The sequence below is a fragment of the Festucalex cinctus genome, chromosome 9 (genome assembly GCF_051991245.1).
Source record: "Festucalex cinctus isolate MCC-2025b chromosome 9, RoL_Fcin_1.0, whole genome shotgun sequence".
In the NCBI taxonomy this organism is placed as follows: Eukaryota; Metazoa; Chordata; class Actinopteri; order Syngnathiformes; family Syngnathidae; genus Festucalex; species Festucalex cinctus.
Window position 1 is genome coordinate 12,627,282 of NC_135419.1, and position 13,544 is coordinate 12,640,825.

The window sequence follows — 13,544 nt, forward strand, 5'->3', positions numbered from 1 at the left end:
GTGGGATGATAAATCACTTTCAAGGCCGTGAGGACTAATAGGTTTCGGAAAACGACGGTCTATGTTTAAAATCGGAATACAAGAGAAACAGAACTGGAGGGGAGAGCCGCAGGCCAAAATAAAGATGAGCAGATGACTTCTGGATGCAAAGAAATGCAAAAAGAAAGCCACAGGAAGCCAAGTGCCACAGGACAAGCAGGGGGGTGGGTTTGCCTGGGAGTTACCTGGACAGGTGGCCACGCAGGCACTTTTCTGGACGTTCTGCCCTTCGCAGGAGGTGCCTCCGTTGAGTGGCGTGGGGTTGGTGCAGCTCCGACTCCTCTTCTGCCAGCCTCGCCCACACACGGCGCTGCAGGACGACCAGGTGGTCCACGTGGACCAGCCGCCGTTGACTGTCAGACCAGCGCAAGGGGGGTGGGGGGTGGGGGGGGTTGGTGAGGTTCGGGGATTGGGATTGGAAGGGAGGATGGAATGAGGGGACAGAGCAGCCAGGATTACCCGACATGCGCTAAGGACAATCGTGAGTGCTGCTGAGCTTCAAAGGGAAACTTGAGAGAGGGGAGAGCTGCTTTCTGCAATTGAGCTGGAATTCTAGCCACCTCAAGTGCAGACACAACAGCGATATTAAGGTGACCAAATCCTAACCTAATTGAACAAAAGGATACGAATAACAAAATGTTGATGTTATACACAGCCAAATTCTCAAATCCAAACGAACTGCGACGCTTGCAACGCCAACATGTTCATTCATGTTTCTCAATAAGGACTAATCTAACTAGTTACTTGTTCCACTTAAGTAATCAGACTATAGCTACTCATCAAAGTCCCAAAACATTACTATATAGCGTAGTATTTGAACATGTCTATCGACTCTGGGTTTCAACTTATTTGACAAGACAAGCACACACTTTTCAGCCACAGTGATCACTCACGCATGTACTAACAAATAATAAAAAAATTGGAGGATACCCTATCCCCAACAGTCCATTTCTGGCTAAATAGGCACTCAACAAGCAACAGCAAATTATGGAATATGTAAGAAAGGGAGACTCTACAGTAGTATTTACAGCTTGAAGCATTGAGCCTTCAACTTCACATTCCCTTCTGGGGGGAGCAACGTGCAAAGTTACATTTTCAACATGCGGACAACTTGTATGTCCGTACCATACCATACCACATAAACAACAATGGAGCAAGGAGAGAGATTCGGGTTTTCAAGCTGTAAATACAGTAACTATTTTGAGTCAGCAAAATATGAAAATAAGGTTTGTTGTACACTTGGTGCACAGTTAGCTTCAAAAACACTACGTAAAAAAATAAAATAATTAAAAAAAATAATAATAATAATAATAAAAAAATGCAGCACAAGCTACATTCAAGTCCCACCAGGTAGCGTGAGTCCATTTTGTTAAATTTTTATTTTAACCTTTAGGTTTTTTTTGTTTGTTTGTTTATTGAACATTTAAAGAAATTTTCATCCTTAACTCATAAACAATATACATTATTATGCTTTGCTATTATAAATTAATAGTTAATGTTAAATAAAAAAAAAACTGCTTTTACATAGTATTTTATTATAAATATTATTATTTTTAAATATATTTGCTGCAATTGGCTGGAGACCAGTTCAGGGTGTAGACTACCCTGCTTACTGCCCAAAGCCGGCTGGGATAGGCTCCAGCACCCCCCGTGACCTTTGTGAGGAGTGAGCGGTTAAGAAAATGGATGGATGGAAATGTATTTGTTATGTTAAATCCAGACTGTTTAAAAAATAAAAAAATAAAAAAAGTAAAGTAACTTGTAATCTAACTTTTAAAATCAAGTAATCTAAAAAAGTTACTTTTAAGATCAAGTATTCAGTAAAGTAACCAACTTAAAAATGAAGTAATAAGTAGTAGTAAGTTACTTTTGAAAATCAGGTAATCAGTAATGAACCAAGTTGCTATTAAAATCAAGTAATCAAAGTAACGAACCTAATTTTAAAACCAGTAAAGTAAGTTAATTTTAAAATCAAATAATCAATCAAATAGTTACTTTTTCAATCAACTAATCAATAAAATACATATGTTACTAGTTAGCTTTTCAAGGCAAATGTGGCAACACTAAACAAAGCATAAAAAAAAACTTAACATTCAGGAAACGGCAACCAAGTGCGTAAAACATCGTGAAAGTGAAAGTCATTAGGATTGTGCCCATCAAACATCCATCCCTGATTGCACCATTTCACGTCACGCATTACGTTGTGTGGATTATAGAGCGCAGCCCTATCATTTTTTTTTTTAAACCCCCAATTGCAATTGCAAAGTGCAGCACAATCAAGCTCAAGTTATTACAGCTCGTCCTGATGAACCAGCGAGTGCCCATGTTCGGAAGCCGCACCAGTCGCAGGCACATCACTGGCGCTCCGCCGCTGACGGCAAGTAATTACATCAAACCATCTCGATGTGATCCTAATCTGCACCTCCCTGCATCTAACTGTGCTTGTTTCATCTTACATGATACCGTCATTCCTGATTTATTGACTTGAACGGCGCAGTCCCCGCCCCCACCTCCTCTCTCTGGTCACCCACCCCCAATTTCCCCTGTTACTTTCGCCCGGGCTTGTCGTGACTGAATCATTTCCTTGCCCTCTCTATGCGATTGATTGCCCGCCACAGCGAGGTAAATTGCCAGGCAACACAAGACCTGATTACCTCTTAGTACAGAATGCAGCCTCGCCAGCCAGGCCGTGATAAAATGCATTTCTGGCCCCCTGTTGAACCCTTTGAAAAGTAGCCGTTATTATGACCCACTACGGCTAGCTAGATCAACTAGCATGGCGGACGTACAGTTTATTCTTCTGAGGCACAGTAGGCGAGCAGCGGATAGAAACAAGAGTGCTTTTGTTGTGATTTAGCCTCAATTCAAAACACAACCAGCGATTAATTTGTCATCTTTTCAAGCACGGTGAATAGTAGGATGAAATAAATGTGCACGCAACAAAGCAATCTGTTCACAATTTTGCAGGTCCTTAAGTGAGAATAATTGTTTGGAAATGGATCTCCAAAGGAACCATAATGTGTAAACACTGGATACCCATAGTTTCATTTACCAGAGTGCTGAGTCTTTCATAAGCACTTTCACAGTACACTTTTATGTACATTCAACCAGAAATTAATTTTTAATTCATCTCACCATGCGTACTGTAGACACAGGTTTACTTTTGAGGGTTGATGCTGCATTCGAGGATGGTCGGATATATCAGAGTTGTTTTTTCCCAGTTCCGACCTGAAAGTGTTTGAAGTAACCAACCAAAATGGTGAATAGTGATAAATTGTTTTTATTTTGGTTCTTAAAACTCATTTTTGACCTCCAGCAAACTTACATTCTCGCAATTTTGCTTTATTTATTGTTTTTATCTTATTTCATTAGCATTCCATACAGTTCAGTAGTTCGCCGTATAATTTCATGCCGGGAGATAGCGGCATAGTGTAACGTACGTTGCATTACGTGAAGTTATGTCGAATATTTATGAATAAAGAAAACTATCGAGTTTTATACTCAATTGTGTAAATTGTGTTTTAACATTCTATTTCCAAAGGGAAACAGAGTTTTTCCATTGTTGAGTGACGTCACTTGTAGTCCGTCGGTGAAGTCGGGGACTTTGCAAGTGAAATTTACGAGTTCAAGGAGGAGTTTCCAGTACACACTCCCTGGTTTGAACTCGGAAAAGTCCGACTTCCAACCATCCTCGAATGCAGCATTAGTACTGTATTTTGATGTAAACATTTCCAAGATCTTTATTATATTCTCCATACATTACGTTTGGACTCAAAATGTGTCATGCACATACATTTGTCTGTATAAAATCTCAACCTAATCAAAGAAAACATATTTTTTAACCTGGTGTCCAAGCTCACTGTGCTCCGCCAACCCCACCCCCTTTATTTTGCTTCCTGCATTTTTTTCTCTCTCCATTTCGCTTCAGCCCCTTTCAATCTACTGAGATTGCTGGCATAAAAAGGCAGCCGAGCCACAATGTTAAATGGTAATTGATATTCAAGTCTCAACAACCTGAATATGAGAACTGCATAACCTATTCAATTTTGGTGAGTAAATTCCCAGCGACGGCATTATTTCACAGGGGAGGTGACTACTAACAAGGTAGCTGCTGTTTTTCCAAACATATTTACAAAAATAAACTCATGCTAGCAGGCAAATATTGCAGAAGCCAGAGATGATTATTGGAAGGATTTTAAAACAGATCAAAGGCTAAAATGGGATGGATGTATTCTCTGCTATCGAAACACATATCTCTCCGTCCTAAAGGCAAAGAAATAATAAAGGAAAGCTTCATTATTGTTGGAAGCAATTAATCGCTATTGGGATTTTATTCAGCCAAATATTGGCCTTGAAAAAAATCCCTATCCATTGGGCCCAAAACATAAATATATATAAGTAGTGATTACTTACGTTGTGGTTCTGTAATCGCACAAAAATTTTAAATTAATTTAATTTTAATCATTAAATTATAACTATTTCTTAAAATGAATTCTTCACAGAAATTTAATTAACACAAGCTATATTATATACAACTACAAGAGTAACCTTCAAGTTTCAAGTTTAATAACATTAATTACAGTAAAGTACAGTAAAGTTTTCATTTCTTTCAATGGTATGATTAATTCCCATGGAAAGTTTCATATAGTATAATATAGTGCTTTAATACTGCGGTGAGGTGTGCATCCTACTGCATATTGTTATTATCATCAACGTTTGTGCATACTTTTAAACTGCAACTTGTTCCTCTTCGTGTAAACGTGAGCCATTACACAAATCCCAAATATCCGAAGGTCGATTCTTTCAAAATGCGGGTCCACTTACCGTAGATTAGGACCGTGGCGGAGTTGCTTTTGCGGCGAGCGACGATGTTCTTGGCCACGCACGTGTAGTTGCCCGTGTCGGCCAGCCGGGCCTTTTTGATGACAAGATTGTGGTCGGCCGTGATGACAAAATTGGGGTCGCTCTGCGGGTCGATCACGTCCTCGTTCCTCTGCCACTCCACCTAAAAAGAGAGTTTGATTGGTCAAAAAGTGCAACTGATGCCAACCATGCACCGACTGCCATAGAGACTTAAATGGGAGGCACAGCGAGCTACTTTTGTGTTGCTGCTGTTAACAAAAAAGTAATTTTGATGGAATTAATCTATTTATACACCTGACTGATAAAAGTATTTTGTGTTTCATTTTGTAACAGCTGGAGATCTCTGCGGCAGTGTAGACATTCTGAATGCCTTTTTAATTTCAGTTGTTTTTGCACTCTGGTTGTTTTCTTGGTCTCACTTGACCTTCTGCCTTGTTGAGGGTGCTGCAACATTGTTGTTGGTATTATTGCCCCATGTGATGCACATAATTGGGCTTTCCTTTTCTTCTGCGCGTCCCTTATTTTCTCCTGTGGCGACTTCTGCTCTAATGCTCTTTTTTTTTTTTTTTTGTGGCGGCCTGGCACTTTCCTTCCTATTTCTCTGCAAGCTGTCCCCACACTGTCCAAACTGTGATTGACTAGTTGGCTGTTTGCGGTCCCTGGACTGTCTGAATGGCTCGCACAACCTATGCTGTTGGTGCCATTAGAGTGTCCACTGTCTACATAGCTGTGTGTCGACCAAGCTGTATGGATCGGTAAACATTTTGACAAAGCCTTTGTTAAAAAGTGAAGAAAGTCACCAAACTGCAGTTCACCATTGTAACATCTACAGAGATGATGAATGTTTTTTTTCTAGTAGGAAGTTACACATTATACTAAAAAAACAACAACTTTATTTTTATTTGTTTGCGTGTGTGGATGTTTAGCTGACTAATCAATGACCATAAAATTAAACTAATCAGCCAATATAGCTCTTGGACGTTGCACCAGAGAGACGAACACTCCCAGTTTAGCTTAGCGCTAGCTAGCTGGTATGACAGAACATGGATGGATTTCAAACTTTACCAAAAGTGGAAAAAAAAGAATTGGGTTTTGCTGTTGGCCAGAGTACAGCAAGGGATCCTGGAAGTTAAAGTAAGTTATTTTAAAACTAAAAAGAAAAATCTTTCTGACGGTTGACACAGCTGCGTTAGCGTGGTGACGCAATACAGCCTTGGTGCACTTATGTTTTCAAACAAGTGAATATGAAGCTTGCGCTTTGGACAACATATGATGTAGATAAAATGCTATGTAAGTGCACTCTATTTATCATTATGGCCAAGCTGGTTTTGTCATTTTTTTGGGATATGTTGTGTTTTTCTGTAACGGTACAATTAGTAAACCATTCGAGTTGATTCCGGACTCACTGGTTAAACGGTAAACGACAGCAATGTACAGAATCTGGAAGCTGGAAGGTCAGCTAAACCCCGACACACGACTAGAATTGCTGGACAACGTGACAGACCTGAACAGACGAGTGCTAGCAAAGAGAAAGGCTAAAAAAGTGAGGCAAACCACGCTATTAATTATAGATGAGCCTTTAGAGATGCCAAGCGCCGAGTGAAGCCTCCCTTTTTATCCTGGGTGATATGACGAGCCCATGTGATATATGGTGACTTAGAGACGTGGGAGAGATAATAAATCAATAAAAGGGGGTAATTAGAGGAGTAATTTATCCATATGGGCTGTCAGTTCCCCGGTGAAAGCCGGAGAGATGATCGCCGAGCCTCCATTTGCCCTTTGTCCTCCTGGTGACGAAAGGGTAAATGGATGCGAGACGCGGGTCCTATAAATATCTTCCATATATTCTCACCTCGGGTTGTGGCACTCCCTCGGGGGGATGGCAGCGCAGTGACACCTCCTGGTCCAATGCCACCTCTTTCGCCTGAGGCTCCTCCTCAAAGTTCTTTCTCAAGTCTGAGGAGAGAAACGCACAGAACGGCAAACCAATTAGACTATTTGTAACTGCACGTGGAGTGTAAATGAAAGCTCCGCCAAGCTAAATCTCGAAATGTTCGCCGGCGCGTCGCACTCCAGTTGGCCCCCCGAAGCCACGCAGGGATTGGTGGCACCAACCATGTTGCTTATTACAGCCTGCCTGGCTGCTTCAGAGATGCTTGTCTCTCTGCCAGAGGGGCCCGGCATCAAGCAAAAGCAATTGCATTACCGCTCACTCCTTTCCTCCCTCGCGCACCACCCACTCTCTCCGGCAGCCGCCTGCTTGCCTGCCTGCCTGCAGCTTCCATCTGTAAGAGGGCTTGGAGCAGCCACACGAAAACAAAGCCCCGAGGCACCTGGACAAGAGCTCCTGCAAGCTTGGCTGACTGCATGAGGCTTCGCATTTCATCTCATTGAATGCTTCCACCGTTGCACTCACCGTTGCTATATATTTGCCCAGGAGTCACGCTGAGCGTTACACAGGTATAACTGGCATCGCTCGTTCTTTTAAGGGCGGGAATTACTTGCATGCGATGAGCCAGACAGGCCACTGATAGCTAGCAGCTTGGCACTAATTTGACGCGTCCGCCCCGGGTTTGCACTCAGAGTGAATCGATGTGTTGCCGTGTCGCGAGGGGCAGAGGGCGCGGTTGCGAGCGGCTGGTGAATTGCTTTTAACTAATGGGAGAGAATGTCCTCTGAGGGGCGTTAAGATGGAGTGTTTTGGCAAATGAAATGAAGCACGCACACAAGACGCGAGATATAAGAGACATAGGCGAAATGAACACAGAGCTTTTGCGGATGTGTCATCGACTTACGTAATCGTTATGGCTGAACACTTAAGTTGAACTACATCGCAATGTAGTCAAAGGCAATTTTCAAATCGCAAAGGGGGGGGGGGGGGGGGGATAAAATGATTGGTCATTACCTGAGCTAATAGAAGACACTGTGATGTCATTTTTACTGGACAGAAAATGGCAGTGCAAGACAAAATGGCCACCACCAAAGAAGGTTAAAAACAGGTGGATTTTGCTGCTTGACTTCACCTTTAAACACAGTCCATATTTACACATCATTGTTTCATGAAACATGAAAAATTTAAGTGACAAAACCACACATTTGTTTGCATTATTGTTAAAATCTGACTTATGTTTATGTCACACTTGTTTGGTAGAATTTTGCCAAATTGTCATAGTGAACACTTAAGACTGCACGTTAAAGTGTTTTAGTAAGTGAGCAACTCTAATTGAAGTAGATAAATAATCTTTCATATTAATTCATGGCTCATTTGCCTTATTTTAGCATAACCAAAATATCTCTGTATAATAAATTTGATATTTATTATAATGCATATTAAGTTATTGTTTATATCAAAATTCATGAGAAGAGGACCTTGAAAAATTTACCACATATTCCAACACAATATTAAGGAGAAAAAAAACCTGCCTGAACCCTCGAACATGGTTGGATAATGAATCCTTTCTTCTGAAGGCCCTTTGCGATGAGGTGACGCTGTTGTCTCCAATAATACATATTTATGTGGCAATTAACAGACAGAATGCTTCAAAATACTCCAACGGAAAAGGGCTCCCTCTAATAAAGCTTTGAGGCTGCAGCAGAGGATGCGCCCGTGTTCCCCAGACAGATTTATGGATGCTACATTGTAATAAATTTAAAATCCGTTTTTTACTCAGCTACTTTCATCTGGATCATCGCTGATACAGTCTATCTCGTGAAAAATATGATCATGAATACTCAAATTTAGTGTGCCACTTTTTAAAACATCTCTCCCTGCAAGGTGGAAGAATCACCGCAAGAAGAAACGTGAGGAGATAAAGGTCACTAATAACAAAATGGAGATTATTACGGTCTTATTCCATCCCATTAAGTTATATGCAGTGTCCTCTTCTGCAGATTTTCATGCATAATATCATGGTACAGTGGAACCTCCAAAGTCAAACGCCCTAAAAGTTATACAATTTGGAGTTGAGCCAAAGATTTCGGGGATAATCTGTGCCAAAATTCAAACACAAAGGTCAAACGAGAACCGTGATGTCATGCAAAACATCAGCAAATATTGTCCACATTGTTTTTTTGTGCTTTTTGGATGCTGCCACAGAAGGGTCCCAATGATGACAAAAAGGAAAATAGTACAACACAATTTGTTGAACAGCAATTACAAATTTGCCAAGCAGAGGCTAACTGAAAAGCCAGCAGCTGAAATCATAATGGTTAATGACCAGCATTAAATGCCCACAGAAGCTTGTCAACAAACACATTATTTTTTTACAGGGCTAAAAACGTGTATTTCATTTCACTAACAACAATATTGTTTGTGTTAATCATTATTATATTAAAACGACACTAAGCTTAGGATGTGCTTTTGCTTATTCTCTTACACGTCTTCCAATGATGAGTATTTTAATATGATTTTAGCTTTGTTATGCATATTTTGGAGCAAATTAATTCACATATATTACCGTAAAATGTGCCCGTGTATAACTGAGTTATGTCGCAAATAAAATGTGCTACAAACCAGTGATTTATTATTTATTTACAAAATTTCACGGCATTTGACATTATTTCCAACGGGCAAGTGTATTGATATTCGACCAACTTGGAAGTCAACCAGCATTCACAGAACAGATTGAGTTCGATTTGGACTGTCATAACTTCAAGTGCACTCACAAGCAATCCTGATGTACGCTTTCTGGCTTTTCTGGGTTCCCGTGGTGCTCCACGCGACACACTGACACCAGTACTCATCCAGGCCGAAGATCTTCTCCACCTGCTGCCTGGTGATTTCGATTGTCACCTCCATGACTGGCAGAGCTGCAAAGCAAAAAGAAACATAAACATACCAATGAAACCATTGGGGTGTCAAAATTAGTGCGTTCATAATAATTAATAATTCATAAAAGTTACCTCATGTTAAGATTAGATAGCTCTTAATATGAAAAAAAAAATGTACCAAGCTGTCACCAATGTCTTACAAATACAATTATGCCATCTAGTAGTAGAAAAATGACCAATATAAATCAATATCACACTCATTTTTTACTGTACAGTACATCTTTTATATTTAACTAAATTTATGAATTATTATGACATTACTGTATCAATGTCATATTTCTATTACTTTAATTTTTTTCCCCCACTTTTATGTTAACAAGAGTATGCAAACTTGGGGAAAGTATTTAATTGTACATTTTATTGCACATTTAGAACAGATAAAATGTGTGATTATTCGTGAGTTAACTATTGAAGTAATGCGATTTCCAAAATTTTAATCGGATGACACCCCTAGAAATCACTTTTTTTTTTTTTTAACCCAACATGTAAACTAAGCATGCCTTCATGTGCATTTTGCACCTTTTCCGCAAATCTAACCACACCATTTAGAAATCAGTGCAGAAAACTCCAATATTATACAAACAGAGTGCTTGTTAACTGAGGAAAATGAGAAGAGCCTGCAGGCCTCACTGGTGTCATTTGAAAATCGGATAAAACCGCAACTTTGGGGATGGAATACAGAAATGAGAAAAAAAAACCAACTAGTCAGCCTCTCCAGCCAGCTCCTCTAAAGTTACAAAGCCAGGTAATTACATCTCAGTAATACAATCCAAAAGTAGCTTTATTGCTATAAGACAATCATTGTGGACACAAAACAAGATTGCGACAGGTAATACAATTTCGTCTTGTCAAGAGTGCTGAGTTCATATTTGGGAGACAAGCTTTCATTTTCTTTTAACCTTGTATTGATAATCCAATCCAGTCTTTTTTTTTTCTTCAACTTGAGTCTTGAGTCTTACGACACGTCCTCGTTTCTCACCAATTGATGACGAGACAATGACATACCCGTTTTTCCTTTACTTTCCCGCTCACCCCATCTGATTTTTTCTCTCTGGGGTCTTCTCCAGAGAGGTGTTGAACCTTTCCTATGAACGCAAAACATTGCGGGGAGCCCCGGAGGAACACATCTGCCAGACCGGTGAAGCGGGGCATATACACCTGCTGTATATTTAAGTGTCGATGGAGTGTCGCTCTTCAATGGCAATTTGCATAAAAGCACTTTGTGACACTTGAGCCGTCTTGCTGTGATCGTTTTCAGCTTCAGACACAAGTTGGTGGGAGCTTGTCTAAGTGGCACCTATCAGACCATCAAACCTATATTGTAATTATGTGAAGTACTGTACTTGCACGGCTTTGAGATATTCTGAAAAATTGTTTTTTTCCTCAAACAAATGGAGGGTTAGGGTTAGGGTATCGGTCTTCTGACAGGCATCCAACAATTCAATAAACCTTCAAAAAAAGTGTTTAAACTTTTAAATGGTGAATATTTAAGAAAAAAAGGCAATGATGAGAAGGTTAAATTAAACTGAGCTCAATACTTTTTGATTGCTTCTCATATGTGGCTCACTGACTGACAATTAAAAAAAAAAAAAAACCTTAACAAAATGTTATATCCTGGGGTTGGATCACACAAATAAGATTTTAACACTTTATTCACATAACATCAAGAGACGCAAAGCTAACTTGGGCTGTGGCGGTGCACAGGGAGACAGCGGTAACAGAAGTAATAATCCGACAAAACACACACTTCTCAGACAGGCTTATATAGACAGCGAATCGATCTGACTGGTTGTGGCTAGACATGTGAGTAACAGGACTGACATGGAATTATCTGATTGGCTGTTGACCAGATAAAGAGATTAAAGATTCCTGACATCACATAGCTTCTGACATCACATAGCATCTTACCTGTTGAAACTCGATGCTAGTTTCATCAGTTCCAAACAGACACTTGACATCAGTTCAGAACAGACCCTTGACCACACGGTCATGACAGTAAGCATAACCCTTGCATAACCCTAATCATAACAGTAAGCATAACCCATGCATGACCCTAGTCATGACCGTAAACATAACCCTTGCATGACCCTAGTCAAGACAGTACTAAGCATAACCCTTGCATGACCCTCGTCATGACCGTCAACATAACCATTGCATGACCCTAGTCATGACAGTACTAAACACAACTCTGACATGACCCTAGTCAAGACAGTACTAAGCAATTACCCTTGCATGACCCTAGTCATGACACAAAATTGACACTGAGGATTTGTCAAATTGAGTAGAAGCAGAACTACTTTCCAAATCAGAACTACACTAACATTGCTCTTTCCCACCTTTAACTGTCAAATGAAATGAATGATAAATATCTATTGGTAAATTTCATGAGTCACAAAACATACTGTAGGCTTAAATTACAGTGGAACCTCTAAGGTCAAATGTAATTGGTTCCAGGACATTGAGGCTTTTCCTGATAGGAAATAATAGCAATAACCGTAAACTACAAATACAAAACTTTTATTAACGTTACATCAATATTTAAGTAACCTTTTAACACGTTTAATTTTCATTAAAGTGTAAGAAGCACAGTTAAATTGAGACATAAAAACACATTTAATTGCTTGTATACAAATAGTTGAGTCTCTGCAGTGCCTGGCCACCCACCAAGAGTAAAATTAAACAACCAGGTAAATCTTTTGTTAGCTATTTATGGAAATGTGACTGTAAAGGAGTTTTAAATTTATCAGGTTGTGATGATATAAAAGTGCTTTTTATTTAAACATGGCCATTTTGCCACTTGCTGTTAACTGAAAATGTCATCGCAGTTGCTCAGGTAACGACCAATCACGGCTCAGCTTGTGGATGTCTCATGACAAAACTCAGAAAACACACCTTGTTATGGTTGAAGCAAAAGCAAAACAACTCTTCATTGATTGATTGACGTTTATTTCAAATGAGTGTAGTAAAAAAGTAAAAAAATAAATAAAAATTACAATTATCCCAAATGTACTGCTAGTCCAAAAAGTAGCAGGCAGTCAAACTTATTAGATCCTACCCCTTCCCACTACCAAAGATAAATTAAAAATCAAAAACCTTCATTGAAGAAGACTGAAAAACTAGCTACACTGATAGGAAACAACAGTGCATAGCAAAAATAAAAATAAAAACTACTACAATCCATCCGACCCTTTCCCATCAAAGCTGCGTGTAAAGTGAAATACAAATTCACACTATGCAGTAAAGCTGCAGAGATGAAATACAGCACGGCATTAAAAAATGCAATGGCTATGAGTCAGACTGAGCGTCGAGCACTTTACACTGTATATGCATATCATTTGCCATATATCAGAAGACATACAGTATATTAGGTGCTCACTAACAGCCCATATTCAGTGCCTAGCAAGGATGGAGAAATGTATCTGATTAATGCAAACTTCTCCTTGTCTTTGAGCTGGAGGGTGAAAGGAATAAAAGATCAGAATGGAGATACAATGCGTGAACAATAGCAACCTGAGGTGAGAAATTCTAAGAGGAGCAATTTGAAGCTCCGCTTGCCAGTGTAATTGCGTTCTGTTTCCTTATCTTTTCCCGTCTCCATAATTACCTCATGCTCGCTGTGTCTGACACCTTCAAGAAACACTGCTGTGAGCCAATCCGTCCAATTTCTCCCCAATTAAGGCATACCACAAAATAATCACGACGTCAGTGAGTAAAATAGGAATACATGGTCGTAGCAGTTAATATCGACACTCACTCGCTTATGACTTGGTTATATCAATATATTCTATGGTATTTCAAAGTGCTAAATGACC

The 13,544-nt window shown here is 39.7% G+C and overlaps 1 protein-coding gene across 7 annotated transcripts in view; it reads right to left on the reverse strand.

Annotated features, from left to right (window-relative positions):
- Positions 1-13,544, reverse strand: part of unc5a (unc-5 netrin receptor A) — a 197,699-nt gene that overhangs the window by 66,477 nt on the left and 117,678 nt on the right. For 4 of the 7 annotated variants that reach the window (XM_077532743.1, XM_077532744.1, XM_077532745.1 and 1 more), the window contains exons 3-6: positions 9,568-9,711; positions 6,755-6,858; positions 4,864-5,044; positions 225-392 (exon numbers count right to left, since the gene is read on the reverse strand). In XM_077532743.1, the coding sequence (XP_077388869.1) occupies positions 225-392; positions 4,864-5,044; positions 6,755-6,858; positions 9,568-9,711 (597 nt within the window). The remainder of the gene's footprint in view (positions 1-224; positions 393-4,863; positions 5,045-6,754; positions 6,859-9,567; positions 9,712-13,544) is intronic. The other 3 variants (XM_077532746.1, XM_077532748.1, XM_077532749.1) reach the window with 1 other exon arrangement.